Below are 23,987 nucleotides of genomic sequence, written 5' to 3' on the forward strand. Positions count from 1 at the left end.
TGGCGTGAACTACCGTACAATCTCTCGCTATCGCGCCGGGTATTCAAGTTTCTGCTTTTCGCTCACCGATAATGGATGTACGTTAGACATGTAGATGTGTTCGGTAACGTTACACTGCGAATAAATAAAAAAATGAAATCAACAAGAGCCAAATCACGTAAACTGTTAAGACTGGCAACTGTAATATCAGTTTCAGGTAAGATTACTTTCATTTCTGCACTTAATTACATAACGTGTAAATTATATAAGTTACAACTTTTTATTCCAGTGTGGGTTTATTATAAGAACCCAGTTCTATAAAATCATGATGATAAATGTATGTTTAGTTTTTTATACTACAATTTTTATAAAATGTTTACAAAACACTAAATACGTTTGGACGGTTTACTTTATATTTCAAAGTACTTCATTTCAAAATACATTTGATCAAATTTCATACGCAATCCACGCATTCTGAACACGTGATCTTCTGCAATGCCCACATGTAAAACACAGACACTCCTACCTCGGTAATAAACACGGAGATGTTAGTCCCGTCCGAATCCGTACATGAAATCACAGACGTAGGTTGATAAGAATTGTAACTCAAACGTCGTTTGGAAAACTAGTCCCGTCCGAATAGGGCTTTAGATCCAGTATGGGTCTGATACCGCCGTCCTTTTTGGGGACTAGAAAGTATCTGCTGTATAGTCCCCCTTCGCTTAGAGCTGGGGGAACGCGCTCTATCGCCCCTTTGCTTATCAGTTTTGATATTTCGGCTCGAAGTAGGTGAGCTACTTCCAACGAAACCGAAGTTTCGACGCGCGCTGTGAAGCGGGGAGGGCGTCGACAAAACTGTAGCGAGAAGCCTCTCTTTATAATGCCTAGCACCCAGTCCGAAACCCCTGGGAGCGCTGCCCATGCTTCTGCATGGCTGGCTAGGGGCTGGATACGGAGCGCGCTCTGATCGCCATGCAACAGAGGCGCTTCGGGGGATACAAACATAGGCGTTATGCCTGTGGCATTTGAGGCGGGGCGCGCGCTTAATACAGCGGGCGGAACGCTCGTCCTCGACCTTACTACAGTGCTTAGCTGAGTGAGGGAGGACTGAGAAAGTCTCATAGGACTCATGTGAGCGAGTAGATGTGGGCTGGGAGCGGGCACATTTACTGCTTTGGGCGCGGTGTCTGCCTGAGCAGAGCGCGCGCTCACAGGTCTCGTTTTTACAGAGAGCCTGTGATCTGTTAGACATAGTGTTCGTGGGCACTGGGAAGCGGGCACTCTCACTATGTTGGAAGCACAATCGACCTGAGTCGATTTTATGTGCGCGAGCCCTAAGTGTAGGGCTGTGCTTATGTGTAGTGATGGGCACTGAGGAGTGGGCATCGAGACTACATTTATAGCACCATCGGCCGTAGCCGGGCAGAATGCCTGCGCTCGACCCCGCTGCGGTGTTTAACCGAGCAAGGGAGGGCTGGGCGAGTCCCGTAGGACATATAATGACCGTTAGTAAGTGTGGGCGCGGGAGAGCGGGCACAATTACTGCAATGAGTGCACTGTCTGCCTGAGCAGTGTGAATGCACAGGTTTCGTCTTTACAGAAACCACAAGGCATGCAGAACATAGTGTTTGTGGGCACTAGGCAGTGGGCACGTTCACTATGTTGTGTGCGTGATCGACCCGAGTCGAATATATGAGCGCGGGCCCTGTGTGAAGGGCTGTGCTAATGTGTAGGGATGGGCACAAGCAGTGGGCATCTTCTGTACACATATAGCATCATCGGCCGTGGCCGGGACTTCGCTCGTGGGCTGCAAAACAAACACGTCTGCAGTTGCCTCTCGGGGAACAAACAGAGTGATTTGCATTCGGCGGCATAAATATTTTCTGCCGGCAGACCCGGGATTCGAACTCGGATCCTCAGCGCAAGAGCCTAATAATCTACCACTGGACCACAGTGAAGATACATAGACAAAGTCAGCGCGAGTATTATCCACACTGGCATTTGCTTGCAGGCATGTACCACGTGCTCGTGGGCTGCGAAAACAAACACGTCTGCAGTTGCCTCTCGGGGAACAAACAGAGTGATTTGCATTCGGCGGCAAAATATTTTCTGCCGGCAGACCCGGGATTCGAACTCGATCCCCCGCGCGAGAGTCTAATAATCTACCACTGGACCACAGTGAAGATACATAGACAAAGTCAGCGCGAGTATTATCCACACTGGCGTTTGCTTGCAGGCATGCGAGTAAGCACGACATGCAATACTAACATTTTCAGACGCCTGAAATATGCCAGAATGTGAGAAGAGTGGATATCGCCCGGTTTCAGCGGGGCTGAAAACACTCCATTCCCCTTTCGCCAGTGACGCACGGGAACCGTAGAAACGGCGTTCGGTTGCAGTCAAGCGGGTACTACGCGCTCGCTGGCTGCAAAATGCATCTCCGAAGTCGCCTTCAGGGGACTGACAGAGCGAAGCATTGGCGGCATAAAAATATATGCCGCTAGACCGGGATTAGAACTCCGGTCTCCCATGCGGAAAACCTATAATTCCGCCACTGAGCCACAGGGGGATGTAGGCTTTGAATGTGAGAAGAGTGGATATCGCCCAGTTTCAGCGGGGCTGAAAACACTCCATTCTCCTTTCGCCAGTGACGCACGGGAACCGTAGAAACGGTGTTCGGTTGCAGGCAAGCGGGTACTACGCGCTCGCTGTCTGCAAAATGCATCTCTGCAGTCGCCTTCAGGGGACTGACAGAGTGAAGCATTGGCGGCAAAGGCGGCGTCAACATGTATTCTTCGGCGTTTGCTGGCAGGCAAGCGTGCTATAACAGACTCACTTGCTGCAATAATATTTCCAGTCGCCGAACAGGGAACTGAGAAATATGAGAGAAAAGAGGTGAGACCGACCAACGGTGGGACTGAAAACACTCTTTTCTCCTTCGCCGGTGAATGACGCGCGCGGAGGCAGGGTAGCTTTTCTTGTAACGTAAAGAAAAACTAATCCCGCCGTCCGCTTCCAGGAAGGGCAGCCTCGGAAGGATGCCTGGCGAGTCCTCAGAGTCACCGTAGGCAATTGGCTCGGAGTGAGGGCATTTCGCCGTCAGCGAGCGCGAGCGCTGCATGAGAAGGCGTCTTGAAAAAGACGCAGCTCTTTTAGGGGTGAGTGTTGCAGCGAACACACACACACACACAGAAAACAGAGCAATATAGCAATAAAGGATATAGGCGTCGGAAAGCGCAGCAGGTACGGCTGTAGAAGGCGGCGTTGGCCAGCGGCTTCGAGGGCTCGTCCCGCTGAAGTGCTTGCTTCGAACGACGCTTGCTTCCGTGATCCAGCGATGCGTGCGCTTCGCTGAAGAGATTAAAATCAAGTGAGTCAGCCTTCTCGAGCTCCTTTTATAGAGGTAAGCCACGCCCGTTTCGGCGGGAAGTGGCGAGGAGGGCGCGAAGCGCCCTCATTGGCCTGATGTCATCTCAGGCCTCGCTCGATAGGCTTAAGCAGTTGCCGCAGAGCAGCCAATGAGCGAGCAAGCCGTCTCGCCATAGCTGTCTGCTGCTGCCGCAACGCCTTTTACATATATGAAAATTAAAGGATAATTTTTTGCTTCAGTGTTTCGTGAAAAGAGACTTTTCCCGTAGCGTTTTGAATAAAACGCAGTACGAGAGGACTCTCGTAAGAGAACTACAAACTTACAAGCAAACCCTTTAGTCTCCAAATTGATGTTTTGCCCATGCTCTGCTGCCAATAGAAATAGTTAAGAGTGTAAACATTTGTAAAAACTCTCTGGACTTTTTCAGTTAGTGTGAATACAATAATAATAATAACAACAACAACAGAGTTTTTAAAACGGTTGTCATAAAAAAATATAAAAAGTTAATTTTCATTTTTGAATGCATGACAAAATATAACACAACAGTTTAATAAATGGTTCCCAAATTTATTTTATGAATGCAACTTATCTAAGAACAAAACCCCAAAAGAAAAGTATTTGAAAGAGCAGAGCTTCACAGTCTCATTGTTTGTTGCTGAGACTCAGTCTAGAGTGCAGAATCTTCAAACAAACGGAAACTCCAAAAATAAACGCAATCATGCTCAATGAACAGATGTACATTCTCTGGCAACAGATAAAACATTTTGTGAACACATATACAAACATCTGTTATTTAGGATTCAGCTTTTCTCATTTATTTACTTTCACAACATTTTTTATTTTTTTTATAATCTACAAAAGATCATATCTTGATAAGAAACACTGGGTTTTAATGCAGATACACAACAATTTTCAAACTTTTAATTTCACAGGCAAATTACAAGAAAGTCCAGTCTCATCCATAATGACTATAGATACCTGAATTGCTGCATGGAAGTTCTTATTAGAGTCCCTCTCTACTTCAGGATCAGCTATTTATGTGCTGGCCTCAGTTTGCCCTGAGAGAATGTGGGTCATCTGCTGATCTGAGACCTGCTCCTGCTGGCACAAACCCATGGCCTGACTCAAGCAGGCCGCCAGGAGGTGCTTACACTAGAGAACACAGATATGGAAAACACATTTTAATAAAATGGCACTAAATAATGGTAAGAGAAGAGCTTTGGTTCAACAGAAATAAACATGGAGGTTATACAACTGAACTATTCTTACAACAGTTTGGTTATATAAGAATTACACTGTATAGGCACAAGGTCAGATATGTTTCAAACTAATATTTATTGTGTATTGAATGATAGTAAATGCACAAAGCACCCATCTGTTCTCAATTTACAGTCACTGGCACTGCAGTCATTAAAAATGCATTAGCAGGATGAACAGTCCAAGGATCACAATGAAGGAGAATATTAGTGCCGCCCAAAACAAGAGGATTGACAATGAAACCGCTGAAAGGGGAATAAAACATGCACTTAACAGGATGTATTAACGTGGCGGCATTATACAATGAAGAACAGTTGGCTTTCATTATTATTGACATTCATGTTGACTGCACCCCCTAACACCCCAGACCCCCGGTATGGAGCCTCAACAACCCACATCTGATGAGAATGCCACATCATGTTCTTCTGGGGTTTGGCAGAGCAGGCAGGTTTATCACATTAAGACGTTTTCTAGCGCATCAACTAAACTCTATTGCATTACACAGAGGACTATAAATAAACAAGGAAACCATTCCTCTCAGATCACATGGGTATAAAATGCATTTATATTTTGTTGCAGCTCGATAATAAAGGGAGGTCATGCTATCAGAGTGAAGCAGTGCATTTTGGGGTTGTCTCTGGATTTTCTTTCTCAGACTGGAGAACTAATTTTAGTCTCATTCCCATCCCCTGGGCTCAAAAGCAGGCTGGTGCACATGCAACTGTGTGACAACAGATACTGGGGTCTCCTTTTGAAACAGACAGTCAATGGAGAAGTGAAAACAAATAAAACCCCTGGAAATAACAACAGGGAGCTGAAGAGGAGAGTATCCTTTAGACGAAAGTAATTATACAAGTAAATCAAATCCTTTATACAAGTAAAATCAAAGAGTTGTGTTGCGCGAGGTTTCGTCCATCCAAAATCTCTTTTTCTCTTTCTGAACCACTTAGGTTAGGGGAACAGGAAGTGGAACAGGTTGAATCCTTTACATATGTAGGTACTGTGATTGACAGCCGACTGTCCTTTGTACAACATTGAGCGTTTATTTCTTCTGAGATGGTTGAAAGGATTTAATGTTAGACAGGACATTTTGACAACAGTCTATCGGTCACTTGTGGAATCAGTCATGGCCTTTAACATTGTTTCTTGGTATAGCTTACTTTCAGCTGAAAATAAGAAAAAAATATCAATAATTTTTAAGCAGGCATCTAAGATTACTGGGATCTCGCAGCTTCACCTCTCAGACCTTTATAATATGGCAGTAAAGAGGAAAGCAGCTTCTATTATTACAGGCTCCACACACCCTCTTTATGATTATTTTCATCTACTTCCATCAGGTTGCCTGTTCAGAACTCCCTTAGCTAGGAAGGCTGCTTATAGGAATTTGCTTGTGCCCAAAGCAGTGACTATTTTAAACAAGGTCAAGTGAATGTGTGTGGGTTGCAGAATTATGCACAATTGTAGTTTCCATTTAAATTTTTTTAGATGTCTGTTTTAATAATAATAAGTGTATGTTCATGTTTACTGTTGAATTGTATGTGTTGTTAATTTGTATTGAATAAGAGCTTTTTAACCTAAGAAAAATTTCTATCACCAGTGATAGACAATAAAGTTTTTCTAAATTCTAAAAATGTATGTGATGACCAAATTGTATTTGATGACCAAAAATGTATTTGATGACCACATTGTTAACTTTGATTAACAATTCTAACAAATTAATAATAAAAAAAAATCCATATCTTTTCACATGCATGTTAAATAATGTAAGTGCAAAATGTTTTTTTTAAACACAATCACTAGACAACTAATTGGTAATAATATTAGTTGTCAAATATTTTTTAACATCCATTTCCATCAGTCGTATTGCTTATGGTTTGATATCAGCCCTACAAGCAGAAAGGATTTTATATATATATATATATATATATATATATATATATATATATATATATATATATATATATATATATATATATATATATATATATATATTTTTTTTTATATATATAAATACATAAAAGAAATAGGATGAGGGTCTCGGGGGTCTGTGAATGCAGCTGTGTGGTTGTGTGTGAGAGCAGAAAGAGGAAGTGACCTCACCATCAGACTTTCATTCCTCCTAAGCACAGAGAAAGTGAAGGCGGGGCATGGGCAGTAGTGACAGTGAGTGAAGCACGTGTACAGATGCCCTGAACCACCTAATACCTATTGGAGAGATAACGGAGAGAGAAACAAAACTGAAATGTGAGATGAGTATTATGCTGAGTATTATGTCCATGACTTTTCTACTTTTATTAAAATTTATTTAAGGAAAAGTGTATATTTTATGTGCTGTAACTATCACAGGTTCACCCAAGTTCTTCACCCATTTCTGGATTACTATCTCTTGGATTTTGATTGTAGACTTGCGTTTTGCCTTGCTGTGATTTCCTGTGTATTGAAACTGTGCTAGAATTAGACAGCTTCTTTGTCTTTTTGTCTTCTGATTTATGACATTAATAAACTGCACATGGATCCTACTTCTAAGACTCCGTCACAGGAATGATATATTTTGAGGAACATCTCAATTTTTTATTGTCCATTCAATGGAAGTTAATGGGCTCCAGTCTCAAAATATATTGTTTTAAGTACCACAGAAGAAAGTAAGTCATAAAGGTTTTGACATGAGGGTACAGTAAGTAAATGATGAAAGAATTTTCATTCTTGGGTGGATATTCCATGTAATAGTCCTGCATAGTGACACATTTTTAGAGAACAAAAATTTAGTCTCTCAATATGAAATAATAAAAAAACAATGATAACATAAACAAAAGAATTAGAACTAATTAGAATAAGAATATCAAGCTTGACATTTCAATAAACCATTTACTGCAAACTCAATGCAGAACTGCACTCAAAAGGATATTGCACAGCCGATTCCCTTCAGGGGTCTGTCAACAGATCTGGGCTGCGTTTCCCAATAACGTGTAAAATTTGAATGTATTTATTTTAAAAGGGACAATGCACATTAATTAACATGAGCACTCCAGTCCATCATGTAAATGTGCCAGATTTAGCCATACAGGCTATTTTTCATCTGTAGTCCCTGAAGCAACTGTGTGACGTTGTCTCTTAGCGCACTACGAAGACTCTTAAAGGAACACTCCACCGTTTTTTGAAATAGGGCTTATTCACATTCTTTCATACATTTAGATAGGTGGGTAAATGCATTTTTGTCTCAGTGCATGCATTGTTTTAGTTTGACAGGGTCGGCGCTAGCTTAGCTTAGCACAATGAATGGAATCCTTTGTTGCCAGCTAGCATGTCCTGAGTAAAAGTGAAAAAAAAAAAAAAAAAAAAAACGTAATTACTTCTTGTGGCCTGCGTATTCACAACGAGTACAAATAGCGATGCAGATTAACACTAGGTGATTTCCTAGGCAGATATTGACTTGGGACTATATTAGGGGGAAGCACAGGCGAAGCACAGCTACTTAGGTAAAGCACTGCTACTTGGGCGCAGAGATATCACGCAACACATGAAATCCCACGACTTCCGTCAACATACCGGCGTGCAACGAGTCAAAACACAGAAGAAGAAGAACAACAAGCGTGACCTGCACCGAGTGTCTTCGCTTTTGGATTGTTTATTTTGAGAAGTTACAGCTACAGTTACAGCAAACATGGTAATTACCTGTGTAGCAAAAGGTTGTGAAAACAAGCAAAGGACATACACAAATGTAATGTTTCACAGAATTCCATCGAATGTGGAACTGAGAAATAAATGGCTAGCTGCTCTGGAGATCTGTACTTCAACGCCTCTCTACAAAATCAAACAGTATCGTGTTTGCGAAGAGCATTTTGCACCAGAGGACTAAGTTACTTTGAAAAAATGGAATATGGGTCCAGAAAGACGGTACTACGTCTGAAACATACGGCCGTCCCATCCCATCTATTTTCAAAGCACAGGCAGAACAAAGTGCACATGTAAGTTGTCTTTTATTACTCTTCCTTATGTTAATCTGTGTCTTTATTCGGTTGTAAGATAGATGCTGAGAAGCTGTATATACTGTATATAGACTACGGTTCAAATAACGTTAGCCTCCTCTAGTATAACCTCTTGTTGAATTCAACCTATTTAGCATGAACAACCAAACTAAAATAAAAATCGCTGTTATCGTTACCTGTAAAATGAAATGACTGAGGGCTAAGTTAGCTATATTTCTCTCACCGAGTTAGCCTGGTTCTTTTGACTCAGGAGTTTTAGTATAACTACTAGAGAGGAGAAGGCTACAAACAGTTTACTATACATGTGTCATGTTTAAAATAATCACTTACTCTGTGGACAGCTGTCCATTTGGTCCATTCGGCGTGGGGCGTTTTTTTCCAGTTCACTTTATCACACCGGAAAAAAAAATCGAGTACTGCCGGATGGATCAGCGCCGTGAAATCCTCGGTAGCTGTTACACAACTGCGGGCACGCTCATCTTGATCTGACGCGCTGAGCCTGGTCATCGATGGAAGCAACTTGTCCCACTTGCCACAGCACGGACACTCTATTTCAGTCGGCATATTCCCCCAATAGCCAAAATAGCCAGGCAGCTACTATTCACGCCGGTATGTTGACGGAAGTCGTGGGATTTCATGTGTTGCGTGATATCTCTGCGCCCAAGTAGCAGTGCTTCGCCTAAGTAGCTGTGCTTCACCTGTGCTTCCCCCTAATATAGTCACAAGTCAATATCTGCCTAGGAAATCACCTAGTGTTAATCTATTTGTACTCGTTGTGAATACGCAGGCCACAAGAAGTAATTACGTGCGTTTTTTTTTTTTTGTATCACTTTTACTCAGGACATGCTAGCTGGCAACAAAGGATTCCATTCATTGTGCTAAGCTAAGCTAGCGCCGACCCTGTCAAACTAAAACAATGCATGCACTGAGACAAAAATGCATTTACCCACCTATCTAAATGTAGGAAAGAATGTGAATAAGCCCTATTTCAAAAAACGGTGGAGTGTTCCTTTAACCCTCTGGGGACCAAGCTGTTTTTGGGGTCCTTGAGATGTTCTGACATGCCTTGACATTTGTGCTTTTTTCAGTTATTTATAAAGACGTTAATGGCAAAGGTGTAAATTCACTCTATATAGCACAAACAGGGCTACCATAATATGTGAGCAACGTGTATGTAGATGTTTGTATTTTTAAGAGAATAATGTTTATGCGTGGTTATTGGAAAAAATTAAAATGAAAGTTGCTGAATTAAGACTACAAAACACATATTAAATATGTGTCCACAAGACTTTTGACTAATGGATGTTGTCCCTTTGTGTTCTAGCTTCAAAATTATGTTAAAATAGTCTTGCTTTATCGTTCACAAAAAAAAAATACATTGATTTAAATGGTGTAAAACAGGTTTTGCTTGGAAAGCCAATATGCGAGGGGGAGGAGTAGTTTACACCTTAGATTTCAATGTCCCACCCACTCTGCATAATGACTCTGCATAATTAGCCATTCATTCAGGTGTGACACTGACTGAGCCACAATGCAAGGACAAAATATGTATTTAGAAGAAGACTTATATTGACCATTTAAGATTTCGCTTACATCTCTCTTGTAAATATGTTTTGCTATTTTATTAAAAATGTTACAATTACAACAATAATTACAATTTCAACAATATTTCAAGTGTACTCTTTCTTTGTAAAAAAGAAAAAGAAAAAAGATTATAGGCCTACATTTTATCATATGTATTCATTAGTTTGAATATAGCCAACATTGGAACATAACATCTTAGTCTATGACTTTATTTTTGACATTATATATATATATATATATATATATATATATATATATATATATATATATATATATATATATATATATAACGTTAGATATGAACAGAAATGGCTAAACAAAAGCTTATGTGGCAGTATATTCTACAGTAGCCTAAAAACTGTACCCAAATCTAGTCAACAAGTGACTGACTGTAACGTTGTTTTTATGAAATATTAGGGCATATAAATGCTAATTTGCAGTTTAATACGTTGCTTATACAAATACATTTTATTTCAACATATTCCTACTCATCTCAGTAGGCTATAGCAAAGCAGTTTATTCTTTCACACACAGATGCGCGATTCATATTTAGGCTAAACAGTCTTTACAAATATGTACCCTTCATTCATCTCACAGAAAGGCGAGTCATATTATAGAAATGCGATTCATCTTTTTGCGGTTTGCATAGGCCTACACTAACGTTATTCCATAACGTTATTCCACACTTGAGAAAAGAAAACAGCCTACCTCACTCCTCAGCGGAATCTGCTCCTCATATCAGGATATATTGCTCCTCATATCAGCAACATCTTTTCTCCATAAGCTAGGCTATATTATGCCTCACTCGATCGCGACGCGCTTTGTTTACAGCTGATGTGGGCGTTTCACAGGTGTGACATGGTTCCCAGAATTTGCGTTTGAATAGCACGCGCTCTCCGGGGAGTGGTCACAATACTTTTGAATGGCTCGTAATGAGCTTGACTGGAGTCGCTCTCTTTTTATACAGATTACAGAAGCTGAGAATATTTGTTTTTTATATAAGTTACTTCATTTAACAGATGCGATCTCAAGCTTTATGCCCGTGGGTCTGTTTGCCTGTTTGACTGAATTTTCGCGGAGTTATAGATCATTTTCGAACGCGTTTCAAATGGGAGTTTACTGACAGAGAGAAGGCAGAAATCGCATCATGTTAATTTTTCTTTATTTGTCAAAAAGCAAAACACTTTATTTTTATTATGAGTATACAGAAAAAAAATAGAAACTGAACAGGATCGATTGATGTATTACACGAAAATGAAAGATCAAAATTAACAGAGCATTTAGTGTTTATTTTCATTGCAAAAAAAAAAAAAAAACGAGCAAAACGCGCGGGCGCGTTTCTGGTCCCCAGAGGGTTAAGGTATAACTTAACTAAAGGTATACCAATTCTAGGCGTGTTCCCCGAACCATACCTTAGGAAGCTGCTTAAGATATACCTTCTTACGTGCGAAGTTACCAGGTGCTGTCCGTGGCGATGGTGCTGAATTGATTGATATCGATGGCTCGAGAATCAATTATTCACTCGTGCAGGGGCTACTTCACTGCATTATGTGAGAAAGCGGTGTTCTTTATTAAAGAAGCACTTAAGAAATAGTTGAAACTGCATTTATTAGGACTCATAAAATCACAGACTTACCCCTGTAAATGTTTAAAATACCGTACAAGCCTATGAGAAACAATTAGCGTCCGTATAGGACTTAACTCACAGTATGCTTTCACTGGCCTCCGCAGACGGCGCCGTCTTTTAGAACAACTATTCGCTGTATCACTGCCATAGTTTGAGTAAACTCCCCACCACAATCATTCCCTTTAAATAGACAATTAAGCCTTTAATGGTTTGCCAGCAGATATACCTTTGGATAGTATAATTAAAAATCTAACAACAATCAGTGTAATGACAATTTTATTCTTGAATTAATTAAACACTGTCTGGGTGTATTAAAACCTGCAACAGTGATAAGGTAAAGCTAAGAGTGGTCCAGACCAACCTTCTGAACGTATGACTTACAGAAGGTATACTTAACTAAGAACGTTTCGGGAAACACATATTAATGATAAGGTACAGCTTAAGGTGTAACTTAAGAACGACGTAGCGTTTAGAAGGTTTCGGGAAAACCAGCCTTGGTCATTAAAGTAAGAAAAAGGATAACAAAAAAAAAATCTAAAAAAAGGGTAATAAGTACTAACAAAATCTAACAAGAAGTAGATTTTGTTCCTTCCTTCCTTACACAGAACAACCTCTAGGACAACAATCAGTCTGGTTTCAAAAGCGGACACTCAACTGAGACTGCCCTGCTCTCAGTAATTTAAGCTCTGAGACTGGCAAGAGCAGCTTCCAAATCCTCAATTCTCATCCTGCTGGATCTGTCTGCTGCCTTCGACACAGTTAACCACCAGATCCTCCTGTCAATCCTAAAGACGAAGAGCATCTCGGGAACCGCACTCCAATGGTTCAAGTCTTATCTCTCAGGTAGGTCCTTAGTGTATCGTGGAGGGGTGTGGTGTCTAAGACCCAACATCTAGCTACTGGGGTGCCTCAGGCCTCAGTGCTTGGACCACTTCTCTTCTCCATCTACATGACATCACTAGGATCTGTGATTCAGAAACATGACTTTTCCTATCACTGCTACGCTGATGGCACACAACTCTACCTCTCATTCCAGCCTGACGATCCGACGGTAGCTGATCGTATCTCAGCCTGCCTGACAGACATTTCTGGCTGGATGAAGGACCATCACCTTCAACTAAACCTCACGAAGACAGAGCTACTCGTGGTCCCTACCAACCCAACACTACATTACAACTTCAGCATTCAGCTAGACTCGTCATCCATAACTCCATCAAGGTCAGCCAGGAACCTTGGTGTGGTAATTGATGATCAATTGAACTTCACAGACCACATTGCTAGAACTGCCCGGTCATGTAGATTTGCCTTGTACAAAATTAGGAGGATCAGGCCCTTCCTATCAGAACATGCTACACAACTCCTTGTCCAAGCGCTAGTTTTATCCAGACTGGACTATTGTAACGCTCTCCTGGCTGGTCTTCCAGCTTGCATGGTCAAACCTCTGCAAAAGATCCAGAATGCCGCAGCTAGAGTGGTCTTTAACGAGCTAAAGAGAGCATGTGTCACTCCTCTCCTCACAAAATTGCACTGGTTGCCAGTTGCCGCTAGCATCAAATTCAAGTCACTGACGTTTGCCTACAGAACAACCACTGGCTCTGCTCCCTGTTATTTTAACTCATTACTTCGGACTTATGTGCCATCCAGAAACTTGCGCTCTGCAAGCGAACGACGTCTTGTGGTGCCTTCTCAAAGAGGCACAAAATCTCTTTCTTGGACCTTCACCATGACTGTTCCCTGCTGGTGGAATGATCTGCCAAACTCAGCCAGAGCTGCTGAGTCCATAGCCACTTTCAAGAAACTGCTGAAGACGCTTCTTTTTCGACAGCACTTGATCCAGTAATACTAACACTTTCTCTACTATTCTATTCTATTCTATTCTATTCTATTCTATAATAATACTTAAAAAAAAAATAATAATAAAAAATTCTGTGTTAGATTAAACTGAGAGGGGTCATAGCACTTGCATATTGTTGTCCTACTGTTAGTTTAACTGCTTCTATTGTTCTCATTTGTAAGTCGCTTTGGATAAAAGCGTCTGCTAAATGAATAAATGTAAATGTAAATGTAAAGTAGGACACACTTTGCAGAGCAGCTTGAATTCCTTCTTAAAATGCTGACATTGTATGCTTTGGGATACATCTTCATTTTTCAAGAGGAAAATCCTCCAGTTGTTTGAGGTATGAAGTAGCTGGAAAACTCATTTGCATTCTGCGCTCTGGAATGTCCCAGAGAGATTCAACAGTGTGTAGATCTGATGACCGGCAAGGTCATGAAATGTGTATGATTTGGCAGTGAATATGGGATCATTACCATCCTGGAATATGGGAACATATTAAAATAAAATAGCTCAATGTTTCTTGTTTGTTATACAATCATACAGCTCAACAATCTAGTCCAACAACACCTACATGATTGACAAAGAGCTTTAGGGCTTTAAGGGCTTCCTGTGGTTTTCTGCCAAAATAAAAGTTTGATAGTTTAATGTTTTGAAATTAAGAAACAAGGCAGTCATACATTTTACAGTTGTATAGTAAAAAAACAAAACAATTATATTATTTTTCTTAAGTACTTGAATTTTTATTTTATTTTACTAGACCCTTCATTTCTTTTTAAGTAGGCGAACTTACAAAATCAGCAGGGGATCAAATAATTTTTTCCCCCACTGTATGATAGAGCAGTGCAAGTTTTGTGCTCCTTATATCTCTTTACTTCTGTCTTCCCGAAATGAATACCCTGCCACAATTTCCTCAAAACTCAACAGAAAAACAAACAAGACCTCTTAAATATATTTTTTCATAGAAAGCAATAAAATGAAACGGAAATCTTAAAGTCAGGTGCATTTCTACAAACTGGTCCTCTCATAATATAATCATAACTTAACATTCTATAAGCCCCTTTATTGCTATCCATGTGTGTTAGCTGAAGTGTCTCAGTACTGAATATAACTTATGAAGGTATTATCTTGATGAATAAATCTTAGTGTAGCGGAAAACTCATCAGACCACACACTTTATTATCAGACCACGCACTCCATTATCAGGCAAACACTGATAAATCCCCTGCAGTGAAGCTGCTCCTCTGCCCTGTAAAGAAAAAAGGCCTCGCTTTGTCAAAGATTGACACCTCATTGCGGTGAGTCACAGGGAGGATAATTAGAAACATGGAGCCACAGGAGTGAAAGCAGTGCAAAGGCCAGAGCCGTCGCAGAGGGAGAGAGCAGAACTGACGCTGACAAAACGTAATACTCACAGGATGATACAGCACATCGCTTAATTTCATATGCTAAGTACCTTCATAATGCACACTGAACATTACTCCTGTCTTTTTCACAATACACTTTGTCTTGGCTTTGAGAGGAAGATTCTGACAGACCATCAACCGACAGCCAGCCAAACACAAAAAAGTCTGGTCTCATAGGCCTGGTGATGCTAGAAATTCAGCCAGGTCAGATTATAAACATTGACTTTCGGGATTCATAAAATTAGACAAAAAATATGACAACATCAGCATGAATCAAATTTAATGCTTCTGCAGCCAACAGTGTTTTCAGCATTATATAATACAGTGTGAAGTGCCATTGTTGGTTGTCAGCAAATGCAACTTGCCATATTCTATCTACATATAGAGAGAAAACAATCAGCTCTGATACTTTCTGAAACGGATACTTTCATTCAGCAAGGATCCATTAAAATAATGAAAGAGTCTCAATAGAGGGATAAAATAAAGTATTTTACTCTGTACATTGTTCGGTTCCGGCTATAGAGCCCTTGCAGCAGGGCAACCGGGTGTCTGTGAGAAGGCATAGTCGTGGGACAAAACACAGCTCTTCCGTTCAAATTAGAACATCAAACAGGTTCTCCCAACTCAGTGACGCACCCACTGAGAATCCTGTTGAAAGTGCCCTAGTTATTGGTGATTCAATTACACGGAACGTGAAAATAGAGCCACCAGCCACCATAGCCACATGGCCAGAGCGCCTGACATCAAAGCAAATTTAAAAGTGCTGGCTAATGCGAATCGTAAATTCTCTAAGATTATTATTCACGTCGGCACTAATGATGTTCGACTTCACCAGTCGGAGATCACTAAAATTAACATTAAAGTGTAAACTCGCAAGTACAATGTCAGACACTGTAATTTGCTCTGGCCCCCTTCCCGTTCGCCGGAGTGATGAGATATTTAGTAGATTGTCCTCACTCAATGGCTGGCTGTCTAAGTGGTGTCCGCAAAATAATTTAGGGTTCATAGACAATTGGAAAAGTTTTTGGGGCAGACCTGACCTGTTAAAAAGACCTGTTAAAATGACCTGGTACTCATCCCTCCTGGGATGGTGATCTTCTTTCTAGTAATATGGCACATAGTCTTATAGTTGAAACTTGAAATATCTGATTCTGGGGCCCAGGTCAGGAAACAGACACACTGGCTAAACCGACCGTCTGCTAGCTGTCTCACGTCACAGAAGTCAGATAAATCCCATCACATAGAGACGCTTTCACTTAGATATCATCATATAGAGACTGTGTCTGTTCCCCGAACAAGGAAATTCAAAAAACTCTCAAACCCATTTAAGGGTAAAATTTTTATTGATGTTCAACAAATAAAAATTTAATATAATACAGATGAACAAATGATAAAGCTCGGGTTACTGAATGTTCGATCCCTTTCTTCACAAGGACTCACTGTTTATGATATGATTACAGATCATAACCTAGATGTGCTGTGTTTGACAGAAAACTGGCTAAAACCAGACGATTACATTACTTTAAATGAGTCATCATATCACTTCTGCCACTAAAGATTTCTTTATTAATAATATTCCAGATCAGTTTCATCTCCTCAGCATCCCAGATAGCTTAGAAGAACTCGATATTGCAACAGAAACCATTGACTCTCTCTTTCCAGCACTTTAGACACAGTTGCTCCTTTGCGCTTAAAGAAGATTAAAGAAAATAGTCCAATGCCGTGGTACAACGAGCACACTCGGGCCCTCAAGAGCGCAGCCAGAAAGATTGAGCGCAGCTGGAAGAAAACAAAACTAGACGTTTTTTGCATTTCGTGGAAAGGAAGCATGATTGCGTACAAAAAGGCCATAAAAACTGTTTTCGTCTCTCTTAGAAGAAAACAAATACAGCCCTTGGAATTTATTTGATACAGTGGCTAAATTAACAAGAAATAAAGCTTCTACTTCTGAAGGTTCCAAACAGCATAGCAGTAAAGACTTTATGAACTTCTTTAACTGCAAGATTGATAATATTAGGGAAAAATTATAACTATGCAACCGTCTACTACAGTATCGCATCAGACATTGCATTGTAGTGTCCCTGAGTAGGGTTGTGCTACCATCGGGTTGTGATATCATCGTCCATCGTGATGGCTGACCGACATCACAATGGAGAGCCACCATCGTGATGCCACGTAATGCAAAGTTTATGATAATAATAATATTCAAGTTGTACCAGCAAAAGTGCCTGTTCAGTGCTGTTCGCGAGTGTCACGAGTCACCACAGCAATCAACTAACCGCTTACGTTTCTGTGGTGGTAACCTACAGCTCTTACATTGGGATTCAAGCTGGCGAAAACCATTTTAGAACAGCAGCAAAAATGTAAAAGTAGGCTATATAAACTTTACTTTAAACTTTTATATCCTTTTAAACAAACGGGGACTTTGCTGTGCTAAGAGACATTTCGAAACATTTCACCCACTGGGCGCTGGTACTTTCACTTTTGCCGCAGATCCCATATGTCCTATAAATGTGTCGTATTTTTGATAATCTGCGTAGATTTCAGTTGACGATTCTGTTTAAATTGATTAATAACAAAACATGAATGAATGAGAAAGAAAAGAGCTGATGTGCTTTATATTGAAAAGAAATATCTAAAGCGTGATAAGTCGCAAAAGAGAACTGAATTCTACTGACAGGATGCTGTGCGCGCTCTGAGCGCAACACGGACAAGCATAGCCTTTGTCTTCGGTTGCGCGCCTAAACGGCCAAATAAACACAGAAATATATAAAACTGCCAAATCGAGTATTCCTTTAAACACAGTAGATGTAAGTAGGCTACTGTGTGCATTCTCTCTCTCTCTCTCACATGCACACGAAGAGGATTTATGCTCATCAGTTGGTAACTCAACCTCACAGTGAAAGCCCTGCACAATTAATTCCATATTGGTGGAATTGCATTAGCATGGTTTAAATCATACTTATCTGACTGTTATGTTTGTAGCAGTAAATGAAGAGATGTCATATCGATCACAAGTTCAGTATGGAGTACCGCAAGGCTTAGTAGTAGGACCGCTGCTTTTCACCCTGCACATGCTACCCTTGGGAGATGCCATTAGGAAACATGGCATTAGTTTTCAATGTTATACTCAGATCTATATTTCTTTGTGCCCTGACAAAACTTACAAATTCACAAAATTAAAGGAATGCAAAGTTCTTTCCTCCATCTCCTCCATCTGATCTGGATACGGCCCGGATCCGGCTGACTACACTGACTGGTCATGTCTAGGCACAGGTCCACCATATTAAAATTATATATCAAAATGACGAAATATGCTTTCAATGTAAAATGCAAACCTGTTGATTATTATACAAGGCTAGATTATTGCAAAGCTCTATTGGGTGGTTGCCCTGCCCACTTAATAAACAAAGTCCAGTTGTTCCAAAACGCAGCAGCTAGAGTTCTTAATAGAACCATATTAGCCCGGTTCTGTCAACACTGCTTTGGCTCCCTAATAAACATCATATACATTTTAAAATATTGCTGATTACTTACAAAGCACTAAATGGTTTAGCTCCCCAGTACTTGAGCGAGCTCTTAACGCATTATAGTCCTTCACGTCTATTGCGATTTCAAAATTCTGGTCAGTTGATAATACCTAGAATATCAAAATCAACTGCTGGCGGTAGATCCTTTTCTTATTTAGCAATGTTGTTCGAGAAGCAGACACACTGTGTCAGTATAAATCGAGATTAAAAACACATCTCTTTAACCTGGCATACACATAGAACATTATACATTTCTATAATTCAAATCAGTTAAATGATTATTAGGCTGCATAAACTAGGTAAGCCGGAACCGGGAACACTTCCGATGTACTCGTTACATCATAAGAAGAATGGCATCAACGCTAATGTTAGTCTGTTTTTTTTTTTTTCGAGGTTTACTGTAGTCAGCCGGATCCGGGCTGTATTCAAATCAGATGGAGGACCTGCACCTAGACATGACCATAACGCATCCCTGAAGTGTCAGCAGAGATTGTGTCAACTAGACTCTCCCCTGTGAAGGCCTCATCAACATGACAGCCATCAGCACTTATCCTCTAAAAACCCGTCTCCATACCGACTCCGAAATTCAAACAGATGGAACTGGATAAATATTCTGAATGTTCTGATCCAATCTGACTTCTGACCTGTAAGATTCATAATCATACACTGTTCGTTCGTTGGCCAGAGGAAAACTGGCCCCCGACTGAGCCTGGTTTCTCACAAGGTTTTTTTCTCCATTCTGGTCACCTGATGGAGTTCTGGTTCCTTGCCACTGTCACTTTTTCACCTTTGTCTTGCTTAGTTGGGAACATTTAACATTTAATATCCAACAATATTACTGATCTGCCTGCATTGACACCATTAAATGAGAACTGAACTGATGAGCTGGATGATGACATCACTGTTTTCTCCAGAGCGGCTATATATAAATGAACTGAATAAATAACTTTTTTACAACAAAAATGAGCCATCACTGAACTAACTTAAGCTGGACTGTGATGCAGTTTTATTCTAGAAACAAACTTTGTTGCATTATTTTATCTCTGTAAAGCTGCTTTGAAGCAATCTGTATTGTAAAAAGCACTATATAAATAAAGGTGACTTGACTTGACAAAGTGCTCTCTACTATATCCCCGTCTGGCTATAGGCCTGGTCATACATGTAACACTCTTCTCCATTTAATTATTGAAAATGAAAAACAAACATCTCTTTTAACCCTATAAAGTAGGGGTGTGCCAAAAAATCGATTCACAGAAGAATCTAGATTCTCATTTGCAACTATTCAGAATCGATCTGAAATGTCCAAGAATCGATTTAATAAATAAATCAAATCAGCTGGCTGTTCGCCTCCATTTTTGTAACTAGCCTATACGGGACGTCCGGACATCACCACGCAGCCGGTTTTTGAACGTGAAATCACTAAAACAAAGAGGAAGCAAATATGGATGAGAGGGAGATCCAACCAGCCCCGTCTTCACTTAAAGGCATCACCCGGAGCTCAGCGACACGGAGCAGAGTCAGCCGCCAGCTGCAGACCAACGCACACTGCAGTGCTTCACGAAACTCCCTGCCCAACTCCGAGAGGGCAAAAAAAATAACTCGGGTCTATCGCCTGCTTCATCGCCAAAGACCTAAGGCCTTACAGTGTGGTGGAGAACGAGGGATTCGTCTGCATGTTACAGACAGCGGAGCCGAGGTACGCCATACCGTCCCGCAAGTTTTTCACTGAGACAGCTGTGCCACAGCTTTACAATGAGACTAAAAGAAAGGTCGCCAGTGCCCTAACCGAAACGACCAGAGTGGCACTAACATGTGATGCATGGACATCAAGAGCAACCAAGTCTTTTGTGACATTCACCGCTCACTACATAACTGATACGTGGGTGCTCGAATCCCGTGTTTTGCAAACTCGTGTGATGCACGAGAGCCATACAGCCGTAAATGTCAATGCCATGTTTCACTCCGTTGCTAATGAATGGGAACTGACGGTCTCGGATCTGGTGATTGTGACTGATAATGCTGCCAACATGCTCGCCGCTGTACAGATTGACAATTTGGCACACATTACATGTTTTGCCCATACTCTCAACCTGGCTGCACAACAAGCTCTGAAGCTCACCACGGTGTCACGACTGCTTGGGAGGATCAGGCGAATTACTGGTTTCTTCCACCGCAGCGCCATTGCAAATCACGAACTGCTGGAAAAGCAGAAACTTCTGCAGTTACCGGTGCACAAACTGAAAACGGATGTCGCTACACGCTGGAACAGCGCGCTGGACATGATAGAATGATTCCTAGAGCAGCAGCCTGCTATTTGTGCTGCGCTGCTCTCCCCCCAGGTGAGAAAATCTGGAAGTGACATCTGCACACTCAGCGACACCGACATCTCCACTGCTGAGGAAATAGCATCGGCGCTGAAACCAATGAAAGACGCAACCCACATAATGTCAGAGGATTCTACGCCTACACTCTCAGTTATTGCTCCTTTGCATGCTCAATTGCTGTACGACACGGAGGCATCTGGCGTTGCTGCTGCTGACACACCAGTTATTCGGAAAATCAAACTGGCAATCCACGATGATCTGGCGAAAAGATACAGTTCTGCACGGGATAAGCGCATGCTGTACTCTGCTTCCTTTTTGGACCCCAGATTTAAGGCCCTGCTTTTCCTCACTGAGGAGGACCAGCTGGAAATCCATGCCAATGTAGTTGCAGAGGCTGCAGCACTTGAGGTAAATTATCTGTTCTTGAGTAATATATATTTTCTAAAATGTGTAAGACATTTATGCTTGCTGAAAATGGATGTAGGTCAAAGTTAAATGATGCCATCTCATCTTGCAAGTTTTATATATGCCTTTTAATTTTAGTTAACCATAAAATGGGGGACTTGTGTGACTATTTTGTACATAATTGATTATGACTGACATGATTGTTGAATTGTTTCTGTAGAGACAAGTGAACTCAGAAGAGGCTGAGGTTGAGTCTGAGACACCACAGCAAGAAGAAGGCCCTGCTCCAAAAAGAAGGCCCTCTGCACTGGTCACGCTATTGGGCAAGACATTTACTGAGGTCAGTGTTGTCCGTAGATCTGCCAGCTCCAGAGCTGAAGAGGAACTGAAGAAGTATCTTGAAGCCCCTCCCGTCTCTGTCAGAGAACCCGCTCAGCTGGTGGAGGACCCATCAGACAGCTTTTCCTCTCTTAGCTGGACTGGCTAAGCGATACTTGTGTATCCCTGGCACTAGCGTTGCAGCCGAGAGAGTTTTCTCCAACGCTGGAGATATAGAGCTGGTAAGTCCCGCCCCTTCCGTAAAACCCCGCTGGACCTCAAAGTTGAAAAACCGTCAATGCAAGTGAATGGGAGAAAATAATTATTTTCTGGTCCCGTTTGAATTGTGCCATGAATATGAACATATGTTGTCTGTGAATTTTTTATATAACTTTTCATGTTACGAGTTTGACAGTATATGGTATGATTCTTCAGCTAGCAGTTGTGGAAAAGACATAACGAGAAAGACTACATGTCGCCTATGTGACGTCACCCCATAAAGTTGACTTACCCGTGGTTTTCGCCAACCTCAACGATTTTGTCCTCTCCCTGAAAGAAGGCGGTGAAGTGCACCAAAGACACAGCCATGTTTAGCGGGATCCGTGAGCTAGTCCGTGTGCTAGTGGTGTTGACGTTTCAAACGCGTCGAGAGTTGTAGTCCACAAAGTGCTCTCACACAAAGTCTAACCGTATCAAACTTCTACCCGCTAAATTGTATCATTCTTTACACGAAAAGTTGTATAAAAAATTCACAGACAACATATGTTCACATTCATGGCACAATTCAAACGGGACCAGAAAATAATTATTTTCTCCCATTCACTTGCATTGACGGTTTTTCAACTTTGAGGTCCAGCAGGGTTTTGCGGAAGGGGCGGGACTTACCAGCTCTATAGTGACAGCACAGCGAAGCAGTCTCACTCCTGCACATGTTGATCAGCTTCTTTTCCTGCAAAAGAACCTGAATGTTGCATCTGCAAATGGACAGTAACCTTGGACACAGTTCATGTCCAGATTTTTTCATGATTTGTTGAAAATCATATAATCAGTCGCACAGTTTACAGTTCTATTGTTGCAAGAGACACTGTCATGAACATTTCAGAGACAGGTAGCTTAGGGGTACTATTTTTCATTTTGAAAGAAGCACTTTATTTTCATAACTTGTTATTCAAGTTACTGAGTCTGACTGAGAAATATAGATGTTTTTTTGTCTTCACCGGTTGTGTTCTACATGATATTTGTGGTAAACTGCAACTTTCCTGGGAAATGCATCTATTTTCAACCATTTTGTATTATGAAGAAGCACTTTATTTTTGTTCCAACTTATTTTATAGCTAGCTACTATTGAGTAGCAATTGAGAACCAGACAATGTTTTTGATAAAAGGCACTTCCCTGAGAATTGAACTTAATAAATGAGAAAAAGACACTTTAATGTCTCCATTTGTCATTCTGTATAGCAAAGCAGATGAGAGTAGATCATGATCAGAAACCCGATTAGAAATCATTATGAATAAAATCGAATCGTTTTGAATCGAAAATCTTTTTGAATCGAAAATCGATTTTGAATCGAATCGTGGCCTCAAGAATCGGAATCGAATTGAATCGTGAGATGGTAAAAGATTCCCACCCCTACTATAAAGCCTACTTTATCATTTTTGATATGCTAATTTCTAAGACCACTAAATTATAAACCTGAACAAAACTTTGCTGAAAAACCTGCAGAAACGTTTATATTTTTATCAAATAAACGGTATAATTGCACTAAATGTCCACTTGCAGGTCATGGTACACGTGTCTTTTTGCTGTGAAATCTTTATTGATTTGTGTAAGGTAAATGTAAGAATGACTTTTATATTGTAACTAATATTTCAAGATGAACACTCACTGGACTATTTTGTTCTATTTTTTAAACTTATTTAAAAAATGTCAGGCTTTACAGGGTTAAATTTAATTGAATATACCATCTGCTTTCCGTGGGTGGTAATAACACCAGGCAAATAGGGTTGAGTTTCGTGAATAAGCAGCAATCTAATAAGCCTAATTTACAAAGCAGGAGTGTGTTGAAATAACAATGATTTAATCTTAATAGGCATTGGGCAGCACTATACCAGGACATAGTGACTGGTTTAAACTGGACTGCAGGTGGTCACTGAATATTAACCCCCCGGAGTTAACTTTTATGAGGGATAAATGCACATTTATGGACTTCAAAACAGAAACGGCCACTCACTGCCATTATAAAGCTTGGAAGAGCTAGGACATTTTTTAATATAACTCTGATTGTATTCATCTGAAAGAAGAATGTCATATACACCTAGGATGACTTGAGGGTGATTAAATTATGGGCTAATTTTCATTTTTGGGTG

The 23,987-nt window shown here is 40.8% G+C and overlaps 1 protein-coding gene across 3 annotated transcripts in view; it reads right to left on the bottom strand.

The window, feature by feature from the left end:
* Nucleotides 1-23,987, bottom strand: part of zswim7 (zinc finger, SWIM-type containing 7) — a 109,339-nt gene that overhangs the window by 49,440 nt on the left and 35,912 nt on the right. Inside the window, exons 5-6 of one of the 3 annotated variants that reach the window (XR_014030244.1) lie at nucleotides 6,707-6,811; nucleotides 4,328-4,501 (exon numbers count right to left, since the gene is read on the bottom strand). Coding sequence is in view for 2 of the 3 variants with exons in the window: in XM_081366266.1 (XP_081222392.1) it covers nucleotides 4,385-4,501; nucleotides 6,707-6,811 (222 nt within the window). In the remaining variant the exon portion in view is untranslated. Of the gene's footprint in view, nucleotides 1-3,898; nucleotides 4,502-6,706; nucleotides 6,812-23,987 lie in introns of those variants that run through there. The other 2 variants (XM_081366266.1, XM_081366267.1) reach the window with 2 other exon arrangements.

Source organism: Scardinius erythrophthalmus (genome assembly GCF_964197995.2).
Source record: "Scardinius erythrophthalmus genome assembly, chromosome: 5".
Taxonomy (NCBI): domain Eukaryota; kingdom Metazoa; phylum Chordata; class Actinopteri; order Cypriniformes; family Leuciscidae; genus Scardinius; species Scardinius erythrophthalmus.